The 26,511-nt window shown below is 41.9% G+C and overlaps 2 protein-coding genes across 3 annotated transcripts in view; one reads left to right on the forward strand and one right to left on the reverse strand.

Annotated features, from left to right (window-relative positions):
* The first annotated feature begins 1,107 nt into the window (after nucleotides 1–1,107).
* sec24d (SEC24 homolog D, COPII coat complex component) lies at nucleotides 1,108–17,323 on the forward strand. Of its 2 annotated transcripts, none has more exons than XM_008286041.1 (23): nucleotides 1,108–1,193; nucleotides 2,159–2,383; nucleotides 2,894–2,996; nucleotides 3,252–3,382; nucleotides 3,508–3,789; nucleotides 4,239–4,360; nucleotides 4,797–4,908; nucleotides 5,714–5,841; nucleotides 7,007–7,145; nucleotides 7,270–7,385; nucleotides 8,250–8,374; nucleotides 9,867–10,058; nucleotides 10,342–10,435; nucleotides 11,174–11,290; nucleotides 11,601–11,771; nucleotides 12,353–12,449; nucleotides 12,539–12,684; nucleotides 12,764–12,902; nucleotides 13,470–13,588; nucleotides 13,762–13,941; nucleotides 14,135–14,326; nucleotides 14,834–14,923; nucleotides 15,377–17,323. In XM_008286041.1, exons 2-23 carry the CDS (start codon nucleotides 2,233–2,235, stop codon nucleotides 15,515–15,517), a joined length of 3,087 nt encoding a protein of 1,028 aa, XP_008284263.1. In that variant the 5' UTR covers nucleotides 1,108–1,193; nucleotides 2,159–2,232; the 3' UTR covers nucleotides 15,518–17,323. The 2 variants fall into 2 exon arrangements, with proteins under 2 accessions (XP_008284263.1, XP_008284264.1); XM_008286042.1 differs by having other exon boundaries at nucleotides 2,921–2,996.
* A 645-nt stretch (nucleotides 17,324–17,968) lies between these two features.
* Nucleotides 17,969–26,511, reverse strand: part of kcnip4a (potassium voltage-gated channel interacting protein 4a) — a 141,915-nt gene continuing 133,372 nt past the window's right edge. Inside the window, exons 3-8 of the mRNA XM_008286045.1 lie at nucleotides 22,305–22,374; nucleotides 21,744–21,814; nucleotides 21,156–21,263; nucleotides 19,847–19,951; nucleotides 19,702–19,764; nucleotides 17,969–19,601 (exon numbers count right to left, since the gene is read on the reverse strand). Of these exons, the coding sequence (XP_008284267.1) occupies nucleotides 19,554–19,601; nucleotides 19,702–19,764; nucleotides 19,847–19,951; nucleotides 21,156–21,263; nucleotides 21,744–21,814; nucleotides 22,305–22,374 (465 nt within the window). The 3' untranslated portion in view covers nucleotides 17,969–19,553. The remainder of the gene's footprint in view (nucleotides 19,602–19,701; nucleotides 19,765–19,846; nucleotides 19,952–21,155; nucleotides 21,264–21,743; nucleotides 21,815–22,304; nucleotides 22,375–26,511) is intronic.

A 26,511-nucleotide genomic window follows, 5' to 3' on the forward strand; every position in this document is an offset into this window, starting at 1 on the left:
TTGTATATCAATTTATAAACTAAAATAAATTTAAAAAATACTCAAATATTGATACAATTAAGCGCAGCCAGAATTACATAAAAGGATGTATGTCTTGTGATTTTATTTGTAAATCTAAGAGAAGAGGAATATTTGATTAAGAAAAGGAAAGCTGTTCTAAAGCTTTGGAGCTGTTGCTGCAAAGACATGACCTCCTTCATTTACTCGCCTTGATCAGGGAACAGTGTGAGGCAGTTGGTGTGACGATCCCGGAGGCCTTGAGATAAAGTAAAGACAGATAAATTCAATAATGTACTCAAATGCAAAGTAATGCATTGCTTTATCAACAAATAGAGAACCTTAACATCAGTATTAAACAGGTATCCAGTGCAGGGACAATAATACAGGTGTCATTTTTCTATTTTCTTTAGATACAAGTCTTGCAGCAGCATTCTGCAGGAGTAATCTAGCCTTGAGGAAATTAATGCAGTTATCACAGTCTTCATGGCATTAAGAAAGAAGATAGATTTCAATTCAGCAATGCCCCATATTTGAAAGTAGCATCTCTTTATTTATTTTGGTACTTTAACTATAACTTGCTTCCATAAATTTTTAGTGGAATCTGTTATTTTTCTATGTTTTCTTCTGTTATAATATCAATGTCCAATTTCCAGCTGGTTAGGATGTATATTTATCACAAAACACATAGAAAAGTGTCATATGTTCAGTGCTCAGGTGATGATGAAACTCAGATGAACCACTCAGGTCCACAACCCCTGTGCTGACGTGTATGGGCTCCCTCTCGTCCGCGCATGCGTGGAGCGTAAACCCGCACTCAGCGCTGTTAAGCTGGCAAAAATCACACAGCGCAAAACGGAAGTCCAACAGTGACGCTTCAACATAAAGCACACGTTAACGCTTTAAAACAAGCACTTGGGTGTAAAAATCGTTATATAGAAGTGTGAAATTGCACTATTTAGAAACTATAATCGCTTTGACGTCGTTTAAAGCATGTTTGGATGTTTATTCGACGCTACCGGTTTTATTTCGCAGTTCACCACCGGAAGCGGCGAGCGTGTCCACAAGTGCGGAAGACAGTGAATTGATTTTCGTCGTGTTACCAACACAGCAGCAGCGACCGGCGCCTCGGTAGAGTTTGACGTGGCACTCTGCTTTCACGGAGACGGTGAAGAAGGACTCTGCCCAGTGTTCAGGTAAATACGGCCGCGACACTATTTACACACGTAGCCGGTACGAACGGGCAGCTGGGGTCCGCGACGGCGTTGCGGGTTCAACGCTTGAAATGAACGCGGTTCTGGTTGCGAAAGGAAAAGTTTGTAGTAATTTCCGCGTAGCTAGCAAGATGTTTTCCATCAGTGTGGGGTCGTTTAGTGGACGGGCTGCTGTGCTGTCATGTTGCTGAGCCCTTTTAATGAACCATTAAGCCACGCATTATTGCTAAAATGTTGTATTAGCTACCAAAAATAAAGGAGGCTAACGTGTGGAGGTAAATTAAAGGGAGGCTCAGCTTTTAATCAACATAACGGTCTTTGACGTGGCAATCCTCGGAAGTGACACATTCAGTTTAACTATTGAACCGCACAGCTAACGTTTTAGCAAAAGCTTTTCCTTTGAGTGAAATGTGTGCTAAAATAAAGGTTTTATGTGTCGAAATAAAACGATTTCATAGAGCTGTTGATGAACTTTGCAGGCCCATTGTCTTTAAAACTGATTATATAGTTGGTTCCAGATGGAAGATGAGCTCACAGCTCAGTGTCATCCTATAGGAGAGCATTTAAGTACAAAAAAAACTTTAAATAACCTAAATCACAAGTCTGTTTATTGAATGCACACACTAGGAGAAATAGTGTATTAATGTGTCATAAAGTTGTAATTGTGATAGCAAAAGAGAAAAAGGCCAACCCATGCATTTCCTTGAAGATAGCATTATCAAAGCTTTATCTGTCAATAGGCTCTGCCAAAGGTCCACGTTTCACAGTGTTGATGACTGCATGAGGTCAAGTATCAGTTGTTGTTGGCGTGGCTTGTAAACACGTGAGGGGATTTGTCTTCCTGGTGCAAAAACAAATCCAAGAGTTTTAACAGGATCTTATCTGCTTTTAAAAAAAAAAGCATTTTAAATATAAAAACTATGCATTTACATTTTTTGTCATTTCAGCTCCACAGGTTGTCGAAACTCTTTCATCTTGGCATGAGAAGACAGTGACAGCCATCCCCATTAAAACAAACGAAATGAGTCAACAGGGTTATGTTGCTGCACCCCCGTACTCCCAGGCCCAGCCAGGGATGGGGGGCTACCAGGGTGGATTCGGACCTGGTCCTGCACAACCCCTTTACGGGCACTATGGAGGGCCACCTCAGGCGTTCAACGCTCCACCAGCAGGTAAAATACTCTTATATTTAGGTTGTTACTCAAGTGACATGTTGTTAGGTTTTCAGTTAAAATCTTTACATCTAAAAGTGTATGTTTCAGCTTATTCATTTGAGAATGTTTTTTTAAGTTAATATAACACACCTGTCGTGCATAATCTTTTAAAACATGCGCCGTGACTCATAACGTGCAGAATTTCTTTCGTATCATTTCATTGATTCTGTTTTATGTGTCGTGCGGTGAGTTTAATGTCTGGCCTTTAAATATTTTTTATGCTATACCAATGTAATAGCGCGAATGTTACGTACCACACGGTTAATTTATTGGCTTTATTTCGAATTTCACTGCACTCTGAGACACTTTTGAGTATCCAGAAAGAAGGGCAAGACAGCTGGAACGGTGCTTCTTTTTGGATGAATCACTGTCACAATTTAAGTCATAACATCTTTGGATAACTTTGTGTAAATGTACTGATACAATAAGGGCCACACAAATGCACCTCATGTCCGTTACTCACTGCAGGTATGATGAAATCGCCTGTTTCCTCAGCTGCTGCCATGCCTCCGCCTCCAGTGTCCAGTCAGTACAGTCCGAACGCCCAGCAGAACGGCGCTCATCCGCAAAGGTAACAATTTTCATCACAGAAAGGGCAGCTGCTTGGAACGGCGAATTATCACTGAAATCTACACAAACGAGTCATGAACTTGTGTTGTGATTACTGGGGATGAAAGTTCACTTTGTCTGCCTGTATAAAGGTACTGACTGTTAAAATCGCCCTAATAGATTGTTGTAAAACAGTTGCTAACTTTTGCTATCTTAGCTTTAAGTATAGGGCACACTGAACCTGCTGTATATTACCAAGTATTGCTTTCATCCTTAGGTATCCTGCTCCACCAGCTGCTCCTTATGGACAGCCTCCACCGTCTGCATACACCACCATGGCCTCACCTGTCGCTCCTCCAACACAGCAGCTCACCAATCAGATGGGTGCTATGAACTTGGGCAACTATGGTACGTTTTCTACTTGTTATAGATCGTACAATCTTTTGATTATAGCGATTTAGCAGCCGGGATAAGGTGGAGATCAGAGAAATTACAGCCTCCACTCACTAGATTGCCATTTCTTGATTGTGCAGGCCCAGGTCCCATGCAGGGCGCCGCCCCTCCGACAAGCCCGGTGGCTCAGCAGCCTTTCCAGACGCCACCTCCTCCAGCCATGGGGCAGATGCCTCCAGGCCCGCAGTCACCCCTACCGACCATGCCAATGGGGGGCCAGTCGATGGCAGGTCCACCCATGGCAGGCATGGGTAGACCCTTCCCCGGGCCTCCTCCGACAGGCCCTGGAGGGTTCCAGCAGCCTGGTCCTGGACTTGCTGGTCCTGGACTTGCTGGTCCACCAGGATTCCCACAGCAAGCAGGTACCTGTAAATGGAAAGAAGTCAAGTTGGAAGAAGTTTTTTTTTAATTTTTTCTGACATAATCTGATGTGACTCATTCGTTGTACCAGTTTTATTTATTAAGTCCAGTGTTGCAAATCATAAGTTAGCCTCAAGGGGCTTCGCAATCTGTGCTGCACACATCCCCATCTGTCCGAAGACGCTCAGTCCAGATCAGGAAAATTCAAGGACAGCAGCAGCATCAAGGATTCTACAATCAGAGGAAATAAACAGAAACGAGACGGCAGCACTCAAACATCTCAACAGGATGCTAAGAACTTTAAACAATGACAACAGAATCTAAAATCATCTTATGTGTAGTGAGGCTTGATTTTTAGAAATCTTACACACTAAAAGATCGTGAAGCTAAAATTGAGCTGTGTGCACATTATATAAGAAATACCCACTAATGAAATTGTTCTAACGTACAGGTCAGTTTGGGGGACCCATGGCCGGGCCCCAGCCAGGCATGCCGGGAGCCTTCCCCACAGCACCAGGTGGAATGGCTGGCCCTCCTCAGAAGAAACTGGACCCCGACTCTATCCCAAGCATCGTGAGTAGACGAATAATCCTCCTGGGACTGCATACCTCCACATACCGGCATACCACATTAGTCATTCCACATTTTCTGCCCTTAATTAGCAGCTTATTAATTCCTCAGAAGCTGTCATGCAGAGGCATGCACTGCTGCTCCTTTGTTACAGCGTTTTTTGTTTTTTTTTTTCTTTCAATGATTTTATTAATTAAATGTTGTGTAATGGAGAAATAATTAAGCAAAACATCTAGGATTACACAAAAAAAAAATGCCTGGGATATTAAGTTATCTCCCAATGTGGGCACATAGACAAGCAAAAACAAAGTTAATGAGCATGATGCGAGTTGCATATTTATTTTTCATGTCGTGAGGTTGTTTGTTATAATGATGTGTCCGTTTTTAAAACGTGGTAAGTCTTAAGGATTGTCCATAATATGTAATTTGTCTGCTTTAGACTCAAGTTATTGAAGACAACCAGGCAAGACAAGGGGGGCAGGTCTACAGCACAAACCTGAGAGGACAGGTTCCACCTCTGGTCACCACTGACTTCACCGTACAGGATCAAGGTGAGTCTAAGGAACACCTGAACTTCTGCCAGAGCACAACACACCAGTAGTTGTTATTTTATAGTGAACAATCTAGTTATTTATCCATTAAAACTTATTTAAGAGCCAATTTTATGCACATTTACAGGTTTGCATTTTAGTTTTGGGGGTTTTCTAGAATATGTTTGCATGCTTTTACATTTAAAAAACACATTCTTCTTCTCCTATTGTACATTTGTGCAGCAGCTTCTGTCTGAAACAATCTATTTTAGCTCCTGTCTATTTAAGGCACCGCTCCTTAAAAGCCCAGACTGCTCTGATTAGTCGGCTGACCTGATGAAAGCGAGGCCGTAGTCTCACATCTCTCAACATAAAGGATGCATTTCTACCAGAAGCAGCTTTAGCAAGGACATAATCAATGCTAGCTTCTAGCCTGCGTTTATGCAAATGTGTCACACGTTGACGCAAATAAGTTACGGGAGGAAAGCCTGGATCTTAAATGTAGCATTTCAGGGCGGTAAGGAGCAGCGTTTTCTATGGAAGAGGACAACTATCTTTTACAGTTTGCAAACCAAAAGCACTTTGAAGGAAAGGGAACTACACTTCCTACACATGTATACAGCCTGTATACTTGTTTACCACATATAATTCAGTCATTTCTGTCATTTGTGGTGCTGCATGAACTATAATTTACAGACCTAAAAAAGAATTTTAATTATCGTCTATTTCTGGTGATGGTAAATTAACACTGAAAACTGTTTCCGGTGGTGGTATTTTTTTCACGATATCAAGGTTACTGACGCTTCTTTCTTTTCGTCTACTCCAGGCAATGCCAGTCCCAGGTTCATGCGCTGCACCACCTACTCACTACCCTGCACTGCTGATCTGGCTAAACAGTGCCAAGTACCCCTGGCCTCCATCATTAAACCCTTTGCCAGTTTGCCAAAGAATGAGGTAAGTTACAGTTTTACCTAAAACGTAATGCCCGTCATGTCCAGTTATAATAATCACCTGCTGAGATAAAGCAAAACAGGACAGAAAGACTACTGCCTGGTTGTGAAACAGGAAAAAAAAAGCCCATTTTCCTGGTGTAAAGACTGCTAAATGCTAATTTGTGAGAATGTCAGAGTAGGAATTTATTCATGTTGGTTTGGCGTTCTTCCCACACCGAAGCATTTGACTGTTGTATGCTGTCATCTGAATAATGAGATTAGAGTTTCACATTTTAGAAAGTTGGTGTTAAATCTCGTCAGTTATGATTTCTTGTACCTGTCGGATGGATCTTGTGCTTCAAAAAGAGCAGCGAAATACTAAAGTGTGGCGCTTGCATTTTGTACTTTAGTCAGTTCTCCGTTGATAGATGTACTACGAAACTTAATTTGTCCTACGACTGACCTTCTTTTGGATTATGTGTGGTCCAAGAATCCTGCCTTGGATATTTTCCCCCCCTCCTCTCGCCTTGTTCCAGGCACCAGTTGGCCTTTTTAGGCAATGTTAGCTTTCTCTCATCTGGCTTTAGGCTAATTAGCTAATGTCAGATCTGCTGGGACTGCTGAAGAAGAAAGGAGGTTTACACAAAAGGAATCAAACGTCAAGAGTTTTTGCACTTTCAGGCTCGATTGCATCCAGTCCAACAGGGAGCATATTCGCGCTAGAATTATAAGTAGCCTCGACTTAATCAGCGCCGGGAGTTTGTGCATAACTCAAAACCTATAATTGAATTTTGTTTTATGATTTTAGCGTCCAACAGGTCTTTTTTTTTTTCTTTTTTTCACTGCACTTGGCAAACAGCCCCAAGATACATCAAGATAAACACTTCTCCTCTCCTCCTTGAACTCTCCGGTCTAATAATAAACCTACTTGCTGCATGTGTGTTACGGTAGTCGAGTTAATTTTAAGCAAACATTGTCAGTTTACGCCAAACTCTGCAGAGAGCCTTAAATAAACAGTGTAAAGACAGTTTGACATTTACAGGCCTGCATACGGTGCTTAGTAACAGCGCTGTGGTGTTCGATAAACAAATTCTCTGTATATGAACGTACACTGTGTATAGTTTGGATAATTCAGACAGAGCAGATTATTTTATGTTAACATTTTGGCCGACGTGTCCTCTCTCTAGACTCCTCTGTACGTCGTGAAGCACGGCGAGACCGGCCCGGTGCGCTGCAACCGATGCAAGGCCTACATGTGTCCCTACATGCAGTTTCTGGACGGCGGCCGTCGCTTCCAGTGCGTTTTCTGCAACTGCGTCAATGAAGGTGCAGCAGAACGCTAAAAATGTCCCTGAAATCAGGACACATCCTGTTATCAACCAAAAATAAGTCATTTATTATTATTTTCAGAACAGCAATTGCATCGTTTTGTTTCTTCTTCTCATCCTAGTGCCAGTTTTCTACTTCCAACACCTTGACCACATGGGACGAAGGGTGGATTTCTATGAGAGGCCTGAACTGTCTCTGGGGTCCTATGAGTTTGAAGCCACCATGGACTACTGCAAGGTACACGATGATGACTAAGATCTGTTGACAGTATTCAACGAGACAAAATTCAGCCATCGTTTGCTCATTCGAGTTCATGTGCTGATGGTTTAACACAGAAACAGTCATAAAAGATGAGTCACTTCTTGAAGAGAAGTCTGTATAATATGGTACAAGAGATTTGCATCTACAGGATTGCATTACTGATTTTTCTGAGGGAAGCTTTTGGCAAGCGCCCTACATTATTCAGCAGATCGCCGATTATATCAAAGCAGGACAGAAAAGCGTTCGGCTCAGTGCTTTTGAAAAGGCACAAAAAAGGACAGTGATGCCAATCAACTGTATGTCCCCATGGACACTGCGGTTGTTGAGATCAACATAAGAGAGTTAAAGTAAGATGACAAAGCTGAGTCACTCCAGTGGCCTACTTTTGCTCTGTTTATGAGGCTTTATAAACAAGCTCTCCAGGCTAGCTGCTAAACAAAAGCCTGCAAGGTGAGTGTCTTGTCATGGGTTGTAACTGTGGAAACATAACAATATATTACTGAAAAATCCCTCACATGCTTCGCTGCTGTCGTGAATTCATACCTGCCAACTCGCAGGAGTTATGAGCTAACGTAAATGGAAACCTGTGTCCAAGTAACAGAAACTTAAAGTGGAAGGCAAAACAGTCGACCCCCATGTTTGGATTCAGCGGATACTCTCTAAGACCTTAAATAGGAGGATGCAGGACTGAAAGGACGAATAATGTTCTGTTCAATGGCTGTTTTCCACACTAAAAAACACGTTTTCTCATCGTGAAATTAGGTATTTTATGTCTGTCTCTGCCTAGAAAGGTTTCAAAATCACAACTTGCTCGTTACACATGCCGCCTTTTCCCCACAGAACAACAAGCCTCCCAATCCTCCTGCCTACATCTTCATGATCGATGTCTCCTACAACAACATCAAGAGTGGCCTGGTCAGACTGATATGCGATGAGCTCAAGACTCTGCTGGATAAGCTGCCCAGGTACACAAAATAAATGACAAAAAAAAAAACTCACACACTTGAGCAGTACAGGTAGGAATATAGTGCCTATCATCTGCAGCGCTCGGCTTGTCTGTCTTTACATGAACATCCTGCATATTCAAAATAAATTCGAACTAGAATCTGTTTAAGTTTATACACGACAGAAAGTGCTGTATGTCTTCTCTAAAAAGTTAGAGATCATGTTTGTTTACATCAGATGGTGGGCATTTGTGAGGGAGCTGCCGAAAACGGAAAATATTACAATTACTTGACAAGCATCCACAACCTCCCCCCCAAAAAAAGAAAAAGAGCTTTGTTGGTTTTGTGGTTACTCTGGAAGTGACTTTCTGATTTATCACGGGGAGCGGATGATGCACTTCACCTGGTTACTCCTAAAATAACTTGGAAAACTCTCTCCTCTCTTCTCGCTGCTTTGCCGGAGCCAGCAACAACAATACATCCATATTTGCCTGCTGCCATGACATCATCCTTTAAGCGCTTAGCACAAGTGTGCTCGAGATAAGCTCTTCTTCAGCTGCGTTTGAATCTTTACTTTTGTTTTCACAGGCGCTAAATTAAAGTGTGTGTATTTTTTTTCATGCAATTTTGCAGCATTTGCCAAAATGCATGTTTTATTTGACGAAGATGAAGCTCGAACCCAGTTTAAATAAATACAGGTGTAGAATAAGTCTTTTAATTCTATATTTTTTTTATCAATAACATCATAAATACACTCCTCCTAATCTGATATTTCCAGCAGCAATAGTGCAAATCACAACACACGGTTGTCGGCGCGTGATTTAAGAAGCGAGAGCTACAAACTGCAGTTGGAAGCGTCAGTCAAGAATGCTTTTAAATTACTCCTGTAGTGACGGGATTTGATTTACGATCTGGGTCAGTGTAGCTACCAGTTCCTCACCCGAATCCACAGTGTTCTGGTAAATGTCGGGAGGTTTTCGCGGCTTTAATTCTTAAAGTAACGCTTAAAGAGCCAAGTAAAACCAAAAGACGTATTGCGTAACCGGAGGAACGGTGTAGATAAGCTGCAGAAAGTTGACAGACGAATAGTGAGAGAGAAAGACGAAAAACACAGCAGGCAGGACTCACAACTAAACTTGTACCTGCAGCAGATACTTCTCTTTTAGAATCCCTACTTAAGACTTAGGATATGAAGTCGAGCATTATCAAACAAGTTAGGTGTTACTTCATTCCTGGAAGAAGGTTTCTACTATTTGACCTGGATGGCAAATGATCCTTTAAATAAGTGAAATTGTGCTTGATAGTGATGTTTTAACCCAAAGATGAACCAGATTCATGTCTTGTGTTTTGTTTTGCACGAGAACATTTCCAGGTTTATCCCCTGAAGGATTTTAAAAATCTGCCAGAGCAGCTGCAGAATCGATCTAAAATCCACGCAGCCACTTTATATAAAATCTAAACGATGCATTCAAAGCATCCAGGAATTCACGGACTGCTTGTCATTTCTCCGTAGGGAGGAAGGCATGGAGAGCTCTGCCATCAAGGTCGGCTTTGTTACCTACAACAAGATCCTCCACTTCTACAACGTGAAGAGCGCCTTGGCCCAGCCGCAGATGATGGTGGTGTCGGACACGGCCGAGATGTTCGTCCCCCTGCTCGATGGCTTCCTCGTGAACTACCAGGACTCCAGAGCTGTTATCTACAAGTAAGATGCATCTTGTCATTACAATGTGGAACAACTGTTTACGTTGGATTCCCGGTGGAGGAGAGAATTGAGACGTGATGTCCTTCAGAATTCTCTGGAGTCTAAAAAAAAAAAACTGTTTATTTTTGTAACACTGGATGGGAAACAGATTAATTTGATGTAAAAGGTTAACATGGAGACTTTCAAGAATAGCCACTGTGAAGGCAAAATCCAGTAGATGACAGTCGGTCAGCAGCTTGTGAGGCAAACCAAACCATAATCCTCTGCTTTCCCCCCCCCTCAGCCTCCTGGACCAGATCCCCGACATGTTTGCAGACACCAACGAGAGTGAAACGGTCTTTGCCCCTGTCATCCAGGCTGGAGTGGAAGCATTTAAGGTTAGCCAGAGGGTGACATCTGTCAACATGTGGGGGACATAGTGCACCCGGCTTGAATCTTCTGTGGGTTGGACTAATGTTTGTGTCTGTCAAGATAGAATATAATTGGCTCAATTGGAAGCTTTCTGTTTGACAAGCCGCGTATTGTTGGAAGCAGCATTTCTGATTCTCTGTCTCCTTTTTTTTTTAGAATAATACTCAAATTTAGTGCAGCCAAAACACATAATCGCGTGTTTTTCTAAACGCTCCGACCACCCCCCTCAACAAGATTGTTTCAATTTGTCAAAATATTCCAGATAAATCGCTCTCGCCAGCGTCGGCACCGACAGTCCGAACTCGTTCAACCTGTCGACTGAGTGACGCAACTGTGTCCTTTTTTTTTTTTTTTATTCGCTTCCCGATATGTTTGTGTTTACTTAAAGTCCAGCAAACTTTCCCAGTGAAATGAGGTCAGTGTTTTGGCGCACGGCAAAAAGAAAAAGTTGGCTCTTAATTGGAAGCAGTTGTGGTGCTGCGGTGACTTATTTGACCGTTCGTGGTCATTTTAATTTTGGTGTTTATTTCTTCTTTAACGGTTTATTTTGTGAGAAAGTAAAACTCTACATGAACTGTAGTGTTAGGATATGTGCTGTGATCAGATTTTGCACCTCCCAAGCTTCAGATAACAGGAAGGAACGCGCCACACACCTCAGTGAGATCTTCATGTTCTCTTTTGTCTTTTTTTTTTCCCCCTCTCAGGCAGCAGAATGTAGCGGAAAGCTCTTCATCTTCCACTCGTCCATGCCCACCGCCGAGGCTCCCGGCAAGCTGAAGAACAGAGACGACAAAAAGCTGGTCAACACCGACAAGGAGAAAGTGAGTAGCTTCAGCTTGCATTGTGAACTCTAATTGCAAAGTTCTGGGCTCAGGTGTAGGAATTAAGACTTTTTTACCAACCTAATGCAAAGACGGAGTGTATGAAATCACTATTTTTTAAAATAAATGCCATCTGTTGCAAGCAAGTCCAGTTGCTACGATTAATCTACCAGAATAACCATGACCTGGATGACTGAGAATCTTCACAGACGTATCTATTGCAGTAACATTTCATCCCAAACACTAAAACAAGGTGGTAAGTTCCAATGGATTCTACTTACCCAAGTGGATTTTCTCTTTGTTTCCACAGATGCTGTTCCAGCCTCAGAAAGGAGTGTATGAGCAGCTGTCTAAAGACTGTGTGGCACAGGGCTGCTGCGTGGACCTCTTCCTCTTTCCCAGCCAGTACGTGGACTTGACCACCATGGCCGACGTGCCTTCACACACCGGAGGCTCCGTCTACAAGTACAACAACTTCCAGGTACGACGTTCAGTTTACGTTGCGCATAAGTATCCACACAAAGATGCTGCACGGGGCCTGAGCAGTGAGGCGAATCAGTTTTTTTTCTTCTGGTAATTAGACCAAGAAGTCATAATGTAACACATAAACGGAGGCATTCGCAGCCTAATAAAAGCAAGTTGTATCCACATAATGAGTTTGGCACAGAACCCACAGTCTAATATAGAAGTGTCCCACAGGAGCGGAGCAACAAGCATGGGAAGCTGCTCCACACATACCACATGCTCAGGCAGCACAGCCGAACCCTACAGTGGAATAGTTTTTATGTCACAACACAATGAAGACATAAAACACAGCACATTATCTGCCACTGGGAGCGTTTGATCGCTCCGCATCTTCTCATTTTGTGTTTTTATTTTTTTGACTGTTGCCCAAAGTGACATTTCAGCAAACTGCCTCACTCGGTATTTAGACAAAATTACTCGTGTTAAGGTACATTTACGAGCCTCAAGTCTGCTTGGAGCTGGCACGAGTCCAAATCTTCACAACACTGCCATCTGCTGGTTCTTTTTTGCTTAATCATTTCTGCTTTGTGACGACAGATGGAGACGGACGGGGAGCATTTCCTGAGAGACCTGAGGAAAGACATACAGAAGAGCATCGGGTTTGATGCCGTCATGCGTGTTCGCACTAGCACAGGTAAGAAACGCTGCAAAATAGGTTCCATTTGATTCGTTCTAACTGACCAGGTGGCGCTAAATCACAGCATTGTGTTCGTCTTCCTTCAGGCTTCAGAGCCACAGACTTCTTTGGTGCCGTTTACATGAACAACACCACAGACATCGAGATGGCAGCTGTGGACTGTGACAAGGCGGTGACGGTGGAGTTCAAGCACGACGACACGCTCAACGAGGAGACTGGAGCTTTCATACAGGTGTGTGTCTTTAAAAACAGCCTATTTTGTCAGCAGATAAATCCCCACGGTTTGCTTACGTTTGCACTACGTTTCCCAGTGTGCCTTGCTGTACACCACCATCGGCGGGCAGCGGCGTCTCCGCATCCACAACCTCAGTCTGAACTGCAGCTCGCAGTTGTCGGAGCTGTACAAGAGCTGCGAGACGGACTCACTCATCAACTTCTTCGCCAAATCAGGTTTGTGCGCTTTAGCTGGATGACATTAAACATTTTCAGACAGTTTCCCAGACGGACTCAGGGCTGGTTGTAGACTGAAAGAAAAACTCCATTAAAAAGCTTTAAGATTACGTACGTCTCCTTAATCTTCAAACCCTGCATGCAGAAAACATTTAACAGTCTATTATTTGAGGATGCAGAAGGTTGTAATTCAGTGCAGGGATTCGGTCTGCTCATATATTCAAGTATGATGTGACATTTGTTGAGTTTACCCCGTGTATCACTTGATAATCTACTAATGCTCAGTGACTTATGAGTTGAAGAAGAATTACCTGAGAAAACAAGGACCACATGTTTCACATGGTCCTCCTGTAATCTGCACACAGCAGACCTTAAGTACGGCTGAATTACTGACCTTCAGTTGCCTTCTTTCATTCTTCCTGTCTGATTTAAAAAAAAAAAAAAAAAGATTTTCCCTTCTTCCATCTATCTTGTCTGCTTATCGTAAGCTGCCTCTCGGGGCCCTGTGGTCCTCTCCTCCCCCGCCGCTGCCGTCTTTTCCACTAACCTCCTCTCTTGCCCACTCAGCTTACCGCGCCATATTGAACCAGCCTCTGAAGAATGTGCGGGAGATCCTGGTCAACCAGACGGCCCACATGCTGGCCTGCTACAGGAAGAACTGTGCCAGCCCCTCCGCAGCCAGCCAGGTCAGTGCAGGACAGCGCCTGGAATGAAATGTTGTTGAATTTGTCTTTGATTTTAAGCTACAAAAAAAAAAAAAACTCCTTCATGTACATGTGCGGCAATAAATGTTGGATTATGTACCGACATCTCGGGATATTTTGTGCCAGCTCTCATAAATATTTGTGTTCATATGTAGCTGATCCTGCCTGATGCCATGAAAGTGTTCCCGGTCTACATGAACAGCCTGATGAAAACGGCTCCCTTGGTGGGCAGCACGGAGCTCTCCACCGACGACAGAGCCCACCAAAGGCTGTCGGTCCTGGCCATGGGGGTGGAGGACTCTCAGCTGCTGTTCTACCCACGCCTCATCCCACTGGTCCTCCCACATTCTCTCTTTTCATACATACTTCTGTTAAAGTGCACCGATAACACCCTACTTACCTTATCTCTGATTTAACTCCTTTAGTAAAGCCACAAACATGCATCTTGTAGTTGCAGAATTACTTTCTTTTTTTCCAAATCAGGGCTAGCTAACTAACATACCACTGTTTTTGTTTTTTTTTTTGCAGCACAACCTAGACGTCAGCAGTGAGGCGCTGCCAGCTCCGGTTCGCTGTTCAGAGGAGCGTCTGTCAGACTCTGGCGTGTTCCTGCTGGAGAACGGCCACTCCATGTTTCTGTGGCTGGGCCAGGCGACCTCACCGGACCTCGTCCAGAGCATCTTCAACCTGCCCTCGCTCGCCCACCTGCAAGGAAGCATGGTGAGAATTCATCTAACAGCGCTCTGACCTCCGGAGGATTTGCTTTTACAGATACCAGATGAGACACTTTACCTCTTCGCTGCCTGGAGGCATTACTGGATGGCCTGAGAATGTCTGGGTGCTTCCAATAAGTCCGGTTTTGAGAAATGAAGTCAGCACATCATAACTCAGCAAATGTTCAATTTAAAAAGAAAAAGAAGAAAAAAAGTCTGCCCACATTTTATCCAGCATGAATCATTTGGAAATCCAAACATTTAACCTGTAAAATGAAGTAAATCTCACACAGAGTTCAAAGGTGTAACATTTATTTTCAAGGCAGAGCTCAAACAACACTTGTACACAAGGGAAGGAGGCAGACTGTCTGTAGTGTTGGACTTTCAAGACAACTTCAAGGATACAAACGTTATAAATCAAGGCAATCATTTGCTTTCCATCATTGAACCAGTGTTCTTGAGTTGAGCCACTCCACGCGACCCTTATTTTAAACTGTGAACTCTGTTTTTTCAGTGCGCGCTGCCGGAGCTGGACAACCCGATGTCGAAGAAGGTCCGATCCATCATCAGTGGCATTCTCGAGAAGAGGCCGAGCTCTATGAAGGTGAGTAATCCAGAGCAGCAGCGTACCCCCAGAAAACCCCACGATTAACCACAAAAGTCTTTGTTTCTCTTCAGTTTTTAAACTTTAAATAAAGAAATAACAGAAAACATTCTGGTTGAGGTGATGCAGAGTAGAAAAACACAGTGCCAGGATGTGTTTAGTGATCTCTGCTTCCCTCTAGTGGCGCGAGGAAGTAAATGCATGCCGCTAAAACCTCAATTAATGTTTTTTTTTTTTTGTTGCCATGTTGCGAAAATGCAAACATGTTGCTGTATAAATAACCTCATGCACTGCAGGCCCAGTGCACTGAGCACTTCATATTTACTAAACAGAACATAGTTTGAAATCCGTGCAATCTGAAGCCATTGACAAACAGAAGTAAAAGTAAAAACTGAGGCTTTCATGGATGTGAAACTGATCCCACTTTGCTTTCCTCGTCTCTGCCCCGCTCAGCTCCAAATCGTGAGGCAGCGAGACAAACCGGAGATGCTGTTCCGTCAGTTCTTGGTGGAGGACAAAGGTTTGCACGGCAGCACTTCCTACATGGACTTCCTTTGCTACGTTCACCGAGAGATCAGGCAGCTCCTCACTTAACCCCGATCCGCCGCGCTCGGCCTCGGCGTCCCGCCCCCCCCCGCCCGACTGACCTGCGAGCAGCAGAGCATCTAACGGACCAAAACCTCACAGGGTCAGTCTGAGCAGGTTCCATTTAAATCTCGATCCACCAAAAGACAGAGGGAGGAACCAGGGAGAGCCCCGAAGCTGCCTTTCCAACTCGCCGGTGTCGTCGTTTCGTATATACGCACAGTATGATCTCCAAATAACCGCTTGTCCCTCGAGGAGCTTTCGAGTAAATCTGGACGAATGAAATGGACTCACATCCAACGTTTCCCGCTCGGATACTTTGCGTGATGGACTGACTGGAATGACATCAGTGCCTGAGGCTGAATGCGTTTTGGCATCAGGCCCGCTGGCATAAAGCAATACAACTTTCACTGTGTATTCGATTGCTTCAAGCATCTTTTTTCCCCATTTCATTTTGTAGATTTATAAGACGAGGGGTTATTTGTGGGCCATACTGTAGATATCCAGCAGTCTTTGTTAACCCCCAGAGAACACACAAGCATATAAGGAGTCTCAGTCATCTTTTTTTTAAAACAGTAAATGCTCAAATAATATTTAAACAATTTCTTCATTTCATTTTGTTGTCTGACTGGAACTGCATTAGATTAGATGTTTAAACAGTACCTGCTGATGCATAATTCAACTAAAACAACCATCTTGTTATGACACCACGAGTGATTCAAGGCATTCGATTCACACATGCCCCCACCAAAAATCCAATTCTTTGACCATTTACGGCTGAGACTTTATCTTCGCAAGCAGGCAAGAAACACGATGAAATGAACACAGCTGCTGCGCCACAGGACCGACTCACGTGTCCTGATGAAAATGACTTCTGTAAAAATTCCTCTAAACAGTAAAAGACTCAGAGTTGGTTCTAAAAAAGGGAACATATTTAATGAGAAGGATTGTAGAGGGTTTGAAATGGAAAAAATGGGCCAAATGTGAAGATTTTTCCTCAAATTCACCACAATCCAACAAGATTTTGATTTGTTATCGTTTGTGTGTGCGCCATATTTTTTTAATGAGAAACGACTTTGACAGTTCACTGCACTTCTGTCAGCTTAAATCAGACTCTGCCAAAGTGGAAAAGTGGTAAAACTATCAGGTAATACTGGATCGTCTTCGTATCAGCGGACCTCCAGAGTAAAAGAGTCTTTGCCGTTTAACCCAAACTCATCAAGTCTACCTACGATGGTATTTTACATTTCAGCCTCCAATTCCAGAACAGTTACAGCATCGTACTGTATCCCATCGCTCGTTTTTATCGAATGCTTCTGTGTAATATCCATTTGATAAATATCGTCTGATCTTGTGTACGTACGGCCGACAAAAAAAAGAGTTTTTTGGTACATTGAAAAGTGCAACTTGTGTTTTCGAAAATACTACCACCTGCCTTACGTTGATGAAATAGTTGTTGAACATATATTAAAATATACATGTTGTAGAGGTATATATATATATATACACGACTTCAGATCTCAGTCTGTCCGGTTTGTATGCAAACTTATCTCAGGTAATTTCACGACGTTTCCTATTCTGAGTTGAAAGCGGCGATTTGAATCTAACTGGAAAGACGGATGGATGTGTTTGGAGTCGACTTCGGTTCGGTGTGCCATGTATGTTTCATTCCTAAAAAAAAACAAAACAAAACAACCTTTTTGTCGAATTAAAAGTCCGGACCTTAACTGTCGTTGCTCAGCTTTGTTAACCACATTTTGTTTACAAGTGAAATTCATTGCCTTCTGACATATAATAAAGTGAAAACTTAAAATCCGTCATTTCACTGAGAGTTTCTTTGTGAGTAATATGTGCAGCACAACCTCTTATTGGTGAGAAATCTACTGCACAGTATCCAAGACTGCATTTTTCCCTCCCTAAATTTCTCACTACACATGCTGCAAATATTCATTTTCTTGTCAAACTATGCAAATGAATCCAACACAAATAGAGAATTTTCCTGTGCAGTACCCTCGTTCCACCATAAGGGGGCGTGACATGTCTGTATTTCAGTCAGCTCACTTCAGAACAGAATACTTTTTGATCCGTGGTAGGATTAGCTTTTGATGGATATCGTTTTGCTTTTACTTTGCGTCTGCAGCGAGGAACGCAAACTCATCACGACGACAAAGACATTTAGAAAATCTATGTCTGAGCAGCATCACTGCCTTCGAAGCTTTGGATGTTATTTACAGAAAGCATTAGAAAGGCTTCATTAGCTCCAGAAAGTGTGTCTTTTGTGAATGTTAGAATTTGTTTTCACCATCAGCTGCAATTTTGTGATCCAACCCATCAACCAAACCCAAATGTGCCGTTTTACAAATGGTAAGACTCACAAAGATGGCAGGTTTGATGCTCTTCTTGATGGAAACACACATTATCTTCAGTGATACGAAAAAACAAAAAGAACACAGCAGAGAAAAATGTGTCATTTTCTTTACTGAAGTAATGGAGGATCAACATGCCTCGCTGTACTGATCTGTTTGTGACTGCAGCTCCCAGCGATACACTGCTTTGAATGACAAAAGCTGCAAAAAAATCTTCACCAAAAAAACCCTCAAACTCTCACATTTCTGGCTACTCTGATGGAAACTTCCTCCATCTAATATCCGAGTCACTGTGAAAACGGAAGAAAAACACTCAGTAACTTACTTACATAACGTCCAGACGCTTCTCTCAGTAACCGAGCGGCTTCCAGCGAAGCAAAGAGGAAGCCGGCGAGTGAGACTTCTTACCCAGCATGCCTTGTGTTTGCAAACAATTGGGGCCAATCAATGCTTTAATCAGAGGCAGCAGGAACAAATCAAGCTGGATAGCTGTGGGCAGCCGGGACGAGCAGGAGGGAGCAGGAAGCGTGTTAGCCGACAACCCCGAAAATAATGAGGATAATAAAAAGTCACCCCGCCGCCCGTTCTTCATAAAAACAGTGAATTATACGAACAAATCTAAAGACCTGAAATTCCCCCGATTTTTTTTTTTTTTTCATTTAATACTGTACAGCTGACAATCTTTTGTACAATGACCCATAATACCATATAAATAACCTCAAACACTGTTCCCGTAGCGTAAACCCGCTAAACAGTGCTCCGAAAAAGAAACCCATAGATGGTTTACTTTACAGGAAATATACAGACATAAAGGTTAAATGAAATACACTGAAAGCAGCATTTATCTTATGACAAAGATATCTAACATCATACTCATGGTAAATATAGCTACCTGTGTGCTTCTGTAGACAAACCATTGATATTATGGTCCGGTTTTTGACATCAATACAATCCTTGTGTTGTCTCGTTCTAGTTGGCAAGTAAACATGAACAAAGTTGAAAAGTTTCCTCATAGAGTTTCTTATCTAATGCTTTATCTATAGTATGTACAATTTTAAAATGGTACAATGTGTGTTTTTGTTTTCTTCCTTCAAAGAGCAAAAAAATAATAAAGACAGACCACAATGGTTCAACTACGTCGGGTCGGAACACTCTGGAATGGAGAGCCGGTTTGGAATGTAGAAAACGGAGATGTGACGTTATCTCAGGTTGTTTTTTTTTGTTCAGGATTTCTTTTTTGATGCGTTTAAAAGTCACAGTGATTTCACTCGGCAGTGAATAAAACAAGAGATACAAGGAAACCCTTTCATTAGAAGTCTGTTTTTTTCTTTCTCTCTCTCTCCCACAAGTGTTGATAAAGTTTGGAGAGCTCCACGAACATAAAGACGCTCCGGAGACAAATGGTGGAAATCAACCTTGAAGTGAATGTTTTTTCCTTTGCTTTCAAATTCCTCCAACTCGGCGCGTTGAATAAATCGTTTTTAAAAAGGGCCGCCGATTCCAGAGTGTTCGCGCCGCACCGCATCGCCTACTCCTAATTGTGGCCCACAGTAATGAACAATATGTTATCTACGGTCGAGAGTCTGCATAGCACACTGTACACAGTAGGAGTCCAAGTCAGTAATTGGGCCAAGCTAAAGATGATGCTCACTTCCAAAGCCGCCGCAGCCAGCCAAAAGTTAAAGAACGTTCTCAAAGAGGTGCATTGATCTCATGATGTTTTCATCCTGCGAGGGAGAAAAAAAAAAAAGAGAAGAAACAATGTGATGAATAAGTGATTGATGCCAACAGCAGTCAGAGCAGATGTGTGGAGGGGATCCAGCTTACATTTTGGCAACAATCGATGAACTCATCTATGGTTACCACTCCGTCTTTATTCTTATCCATCTTCTGTTGGAGAAAAGAGGAGATGAAAAGCTGATTCTAAAGCCTCACATACAGGACGGTCGGCGCTGGCGGCTGTTACACTTGCCTGAAAGAAAACTTCTACGTGCTGGCGAGGCGTCTCCTCCTTGAGGACGGGGTACGTGCATTTTCCCATCATGTCGTAGATGGCCTTCATTATGTCCAGCATTTCCTGTGGCGCAGAGAAAACGGTCTGTTGGTTTGGAAGTTTACAGCTTGTGTTCAAAGCGCATTCAAAGCACGTAGCAGCCGGAGTGGAGACCAGACAGAAATCAGCCGGAGTTAAAGACCCCCTCCTGTGATAATCAGCTTGTTTTACCTTGTTATCACGTCTATATGCCGTTTTTTATATAAGAGAAGTCACATCAGGAGCAAAAGTTCCACCTTGAAGATGCAGCGTAAAGTCTCAAAACACATTTTGAGTTTCATATATAACAAACCTAAACGACTGTCAGCTGCAGAGCGAATCTGTAGAATTAGTTTCCGGTTTGAACATGTACGACTGAATTACACCAATAACAAAACGTGCAATGGTGTCGTAGCTTCACAGTGTTCGAGCAGAGCTGAGTGTGAGCTGGTGTGCTGAGCTGCAGCGACAAGCAAGCATATTTATAAATCTGCACAATGTAGAGCTACATCCAACCGAAGGCCTTAAAATGAAAGCTGACAGAATGAGTGATGGTGATTTCAGTAACAGACTTGAGAATTCAAAGGCGTCTCCCCTTTGTTTTTTCACTAGACAGCTGTGAATTACCGTAATTTCCAGACTATTGAGCGCACCTGAATATAAGCCACACCCACTGACTTTAAAAAGAAAACAATATGTGTACATCTACAGGCCGCACTCGTCTATAAGCCGCAGGTGTCCACGTTGTAACATGAGACATTTAAAAACTTTTAATTAAATACGTATCGTAAATGCTTTATTCTGAACAGTGCCTGTAACACGGCCGGATAAATAAATAGAAACTACAGCAGCCTACAAGGAAAAGTCATTGATCACTATCTTCATCTTCCTCCTGTGCACTAAAACCACTAAAGTTCTTCAGTGTCGAACAGCCTCAGAATTACTTCGTCACTTCCTCAGTCTCTCTTTCGTTGTTGCTCTCAACGTCACTTATGTCTCGAGGCAAATTCATAAAACTCGTAAAAATCTATAAATTAGCCGCATCATTGTTAGTGTTCAGAGTGTGTGAAAAAAGTAGCAGCTTATAGTCTGGAATTTACGGTAAAGTAAAAAAACAAGCCAGTCATGTTACAAACTCCACCAGAGCCAACACCAGTCAGAGTCCAGTGTTGTTTCCCCAATTTAATTTAGTCAATTATGTATTGGAAAACTTGCAATTGTCAACTGTGTTACTGACAGTGTTACTTACCTCTTTAGTGATATATCCATCTTTATTGATATCATACAGGTTGAAAGCCCAGTTGAGTTTCTCCTGGATGGTCCCTCGCAGCAGGATGGAGAGGCCCATCACAAAATCCTGCAACAACATTTGCTGACAGTTACACACACAAAAAAATAGTTTCTCTACAAAACAAGACCCATTAAAACAGACGTTAGGAATTTGACACGTCAACATTCCTGCCTGCGTGCTCCGCCGTGTCAGCCGTTAATTAGAGGCAAATGATGAAACAGCTCGAGCGCGGACGCTATAAATCAAAAATCCCTCATTATTCAAATTATTAGCCGACTCATATTTCGTGCGGGCCCTCGGGGAATCCCCGTGCTTAACTTAAAACAGGATGGACCGCACATGACGACGGGCCTTTCTGTCCTAATAAGCAAATATGTGCTCTTCATGAATATTAATCGGATGCGTCTCAAGTAAACTCGGCGGGGCTAAATTAAAACGATCAGGGCTGCAGGTTATATAACGCTCTGACAGTGTGCAGCATCAGTGTTTTATATCATATGAGTGGTTACTTCATTTGAAATCTGAAGTTTGTGAACACAAGCTTACCTCAAAACTCACAGAGCCGTTGTGGTCTGTGTCGAACGCATTGAACAGGAAGTGTGCATATGTCGAAGCATCTATGAAGAGGAGGAGGAAAAAAAAACAAGTGATGATTACAGCTCAGATACTGCAAACAAGAAAAGGGATTAAAGCACAGCTTTCGCTCCACTTCAAAGAAAACAGCCTGACAATGAGACAACAATACGCTCAGAGCTCAGGGTTTTATCATTGTTTCTGGTGCGGGGTGCCATTATATTTACTGGCCTGCCTTTCTCCTCTCTCAACAGATATATCAAAGCCTCCTAATGTTTTCTCTCTTCTTCCTCGGGTAGAATCTTTGCATAATGATGAGGGCCGACAGTGAGGAACTCAAGGCTGCATAAATACAAACTACTTTTCTCCCTCTGCTCCTCACCGTCGCTGCTTTTTCTCAGATGGAAGGTTAATATGAAGTGGTCTGGATTTCTTTTCTTTTTTTTTTATATAAACACAAGACATTTCCTGTCAGTCCAGCACACAGACGAGATAAGAAACAGAAGCTGGGGAGACAGAGCAGCGGGCACAGACCTCCTTGCGGGAAGAACTGTGAGTAGATGTCTTTAAAAGTTTCCTCGTTGACGACTCCGCTGGGGCATTCCTGCAAGACAAAATGTAATTGCGTCGGTTATTCATCGTCTGTGTTTAAAGGCTCCACTCCAACAATAAAGACGTTTAAGTCGTGCCAGTCGAGTGCGGCGGAAACTTGAAACTGCCGGTAAACAAACAAAGTTCAGTGGAAAGCTGCGTTTAGAACGGAAACGGATTAATTTCTTTCATGGAATTGGACGCGTCCACTGGGATGAATGATACATGATGATGGATGAATTAACCCTCCTATGGCCGTGCAAACATCGGCTGCATCTGATTGGACAACGCTCCACCTGGAAGCTCCCTCAGAAACCTTCTCACAAAAAACACATACGAGGCAAGAAACCCGTCTTCATTTTTTGATTAACAACGGTTACTTTTTGCAAAAGTTTCGTAAGGCGTCGGATCACGTGTGATGCTTCTCGTTTGGGTAAAAACCTCGACTTCATGCAAACAAGGAGCAGGTAACACGATGTGTTGTCTCTTAAAATGCAACACAATGCTAACAAAATGCATCGCATGACGTCTCACATGGGAGACTGATCCTGTGGACACGTTGTAGAAGCCAATAATTTAATAACAGCCGATAACGTAATAAATTTGCACTCTTTAAAATGTGATAGGCCAAAAATGTAATAAAAGTTCTGAACAATAACTTAATAACGTAAAAAGCTACTACGTTATTGGCCAAAAGTTATTATGTTATCGTTTCAGGACTTTTATTACGTTGCTGGCCAAAAGTTTTTACATTATTGGTTCAGAACTTTTGTGACGTTATTGGCCAAACGTTATTATGTCATCGTTTCAGGGCTTTAATTACCTTATTGGCCAAAAGTTCTTATATTATCGTTTCAGAACTTTTATTACCTTATTGGCAAAAAGTTATCATGTTATTGTTTCAGGACTTTTCTTACGCTATTGGCTTGTTACATTTTAAAAAGGGCAAATTTATTACATTATCAGCCGTTATTACGTTATTGGCTTCTACACATGTACCATCCTACAGTAGCCACAACCTAAACTGAACCCTGCTTTAGTCTGTTTTACTCTAAACGTGACCATAATTTACAAAACGAGCATCATGTTGTGTTGAAGAAAGACTTAAAACTAGTGAATGGGACCATAAACCTGTTCGAATAATGTTTAATGAGTTAATGTCTCATTGACTTCTACACAGTCAGAAGTATCCAGTGGAGTCGCCCCCTGCTGGCCATTTGAGGCAATTTCTTATCGGCTTCACTTTCCAAACCTGGAGGTAAATAAACAAACTCGAGTGAAAAGTCAATTTTCAGTAGAAACACGTATTTAGAGAGANAAAAAAAAAAAAAAAAAAAAAAAAAAAATTCTTACAAATGTAATAACCAGCCAATAATGTAAAAAGCTTTTACGTATAAGTTTTACGTAAAAGTAAAAAGTTTTTACGTTATTGGCCAAAAGTTATTATGTTATCGTTTCAGGACTTTTATTACGTCACTGGCCAAAAGTTTTTACGTTATTGGTTCAGGACTTTTATGACGTTATTGGCCAAACGTTATTACGTCATCGTTCCAGGGTTTTTAGTACCTTATTGGCAAAAAGTTATCATGTTATTGTTTCAGAACTTTTCTTACGCTACTGGCTAATTTATTACATTATCAGCCGTTATTACATTATCGGCTTCTCCACACGTACCATCCTACAGTAGCCACAACCTAAACTGAAGCCTGCTTTAGTCTGTTTTACTCTAAACATGACCATAATTTACAAAATCAGCATCATGTTGTGTTTCAGAAAGACTTAAAACTAGCGAATGGGACCATAAACCTGTTTGAATAATGTTTATTGAGGTAATGTCTCATTGACTTCTATACAGTCAGAAGCATCCAATGGAGTCGCCCCCTGCTGGCCATTTGATGCAATTTCTTATCGGCTTCACTTTCCAAACCTGGAGGTAAATAAACAAACTCGAGTGAAAAGTCAATTTTCAGTAGAAACACGTATTTAGAGAGAGAACATTCTCTTCTGTCAAGGATTCATTTTAGTAACCGTCGCCCTCGTGTATCAGCCAAAAACTCAGTTTGGCGGCATGGAAGCCGTCTAACCATCTGAGCCTAAATCGGTATCTTGTCCACAGCTATTCAAGGTCACCCACCTGTGGTTGTCTGGTAGCATTCAGTGGGAAAGACTGAACGCTCTTACATAACACCTCCGACAAAGACCCTTTTGTCTCCTTTCAAAGAAGCAAAGACGTGGTGGATGACCTTCCTCGGAGCCGCGTGGTGATAAATGCGAGCGGTTTCGCAGGTTCACTTTCACTCTCTCGCTGCGAGGCTTCACACTCTGGCAGGATATTGAATTTAGAAACCGAGCAAATGCTCCACCTGCACGGGCGATTTCCAGAGCAGGAGCCGCACGTTTCCTTTGGTTTGCTATATAAGAAAACTGCCACCGTGGAGGAAATAAAAGATAGCGGGTACAATGATACGAACACGTCTGATAGGAAAACAGGAGGAAATATTGAAGATGAGATATCAACGTATTCCGCAGCGGCACGTAAAAATTAAAAGTTTAAAGCGAACTTGTCGAAGAAACGCAAAGTGTGGAGATTTTTGCTGCTGCCAGACTTTTGCTTCTCCGGGATAATGGGGCGTCAGAGAGACAAAGTGTTCTCTCAGTGTGAGGAACTTCACAGGGCACGCCGGCTCTCCTGCTTCCCGTGACCACGTCTGATCAGTCACTGAGGGAAACGGAGCAGTGGGAGCGAGAAAATAAAGATGAAACCTTGTTGTCTTGCTTCAAACGGGGCTGCTTGTGTTTCAAACTGAAAGGATGCTGCAAGGTTGTCTGCACAGGTCCCCTGACGCTCTCCCTCTTTGTCTCACAGACCCAGTTGCATATCTTGTAAAGGGAGGTGAGACAGACTTTTGGTGGGAGTTGAGGGGATAGAACGAGCACAAGTGTGTCTCTGGTATTGTTGTTTGTCAGCCTGTGACCTGATTAATGAAGCCTGAGAGCCACTGATTGGTCCGGCGTACTGAATAGACGGTTTTGGTCAGAGATGGTGGAAACTGTTCAAGCTTTTGATCTCAAGTTTTGTGGAAAAATTGCAGGTGCAAACTAATTCCATTTATTCACTGTCATGTCAGCAGTTAGATGAGAAGTTTGTCACTCCTCTCGCGTCCAGACGGCAAACACAAAGCATCGTGATGCCAGGAAACAGTTAGCCTAGCCTAGCTGTAAGACTGGAGGCAGAAGAAAGCAGGCAGTCTGGCTCTTCAGTGCACATCAAGACTAATTTCGGCCCAATGTAGCTTTGAACTGAATGATAAAACTGTCAGAATTGTAAAATGATTCGGGATTTTCTCTTCTAAATTTATGACGTGAGGATGCTAACATTTGTCGATGAGCGGTGACAATCGATCGCAATTTGTTCTTTCAAGAAACGCTGTTCAAAACGCTTTACAGAGAGCTGATGAGTCGGACAGAGCAAAGAGAAAAGTAAAATAAAGCAAGATTTAAAAAGGAATGCATTAAAAAAATTAAAAGACAAAACTTAAAAATGAAATAATAAAAACTAAATGCAGTTAGATTAAAATTAAAGCATAAAAAATACTAAAATGATTAAAAAGTAGACAGATTTGGTTAAAAAAAAGCAAATAAAACAGTAAAATAATATAAAAAAGTAGATTCAATAAGAATAAAAAACAAAGTATGAAAACACAGTTAAAATAGTACAAACTAAATACGTGATTAAAAACAAAACAAAAAAAATACAGTAAAATAATTTTTAAAAATCGCTAAAATTTGACTAATAAACAAACCACAAAATACAGTAAAATAATCAAAAAATATGTAATAAAAACAAAATGAAATACAGTAAAATAATTTTTAAAATGTAATTAAAAACAAAACTAAAAGCAGTAAAATAATTTACAAATTTGATCAAATCTGACTAAGAAACAAAGCAGAAAATACAGTAAAATAAAATAAAAACATCATTAAAACAAAACTGAAAAAAAGTAAAATAATAATAATAAAAAAATAGATACAATTACACAAAGTAGCAAAGGAAGAAAACACCACCAAGTAATAAAAAATGGATTAAAAAGACAGACACAGAATAAAATATTATAAAATTCAACAACAGAAAAACAAAATGAATCACCTC

Source organism: Stegastes partitus, unplaced genomic scaffold, assembly GCF_000690725.1.
Source record: "Stegastes partitus isolate 25-593 unplaced genomic scaffold, Stegastes_partitus-1.0.2 Scaffold428, whole genome shotgun sequence".
In the NCBI taxonomy this organism is placed as follows: Eukaryota; Metazoa; Chordata; class Actinopteri; family Pomacentridae; genus Stegastes; species Stegastes partitus.

Excerpts from the sequence above, each read along its gene's own strand:
- sec24d (XM_008286041.1), top strand. The coding sequence starts at position 2,233 with ATGAGTCAACAGGGTTATGTTGCTGCACCCCCGTACTCCCAGGCCCAG. Across the intron at positions 7,146-7,269 it reads CTGCAACTGCGTCAATGAAG|TGCCAGTTTTCTACTTCCAA; the intron begins GTGCAGCAGAAC and ends TTCTCATCCTAG. Across the intron at positions 10,436-11,173 it reads CTGGAGTGGAAGCATTTAAG|GCAGCAGAATGTAGCGGAAA; the intron begins GTTAGCCAGAGG and ends TCCCCCTCTCAG.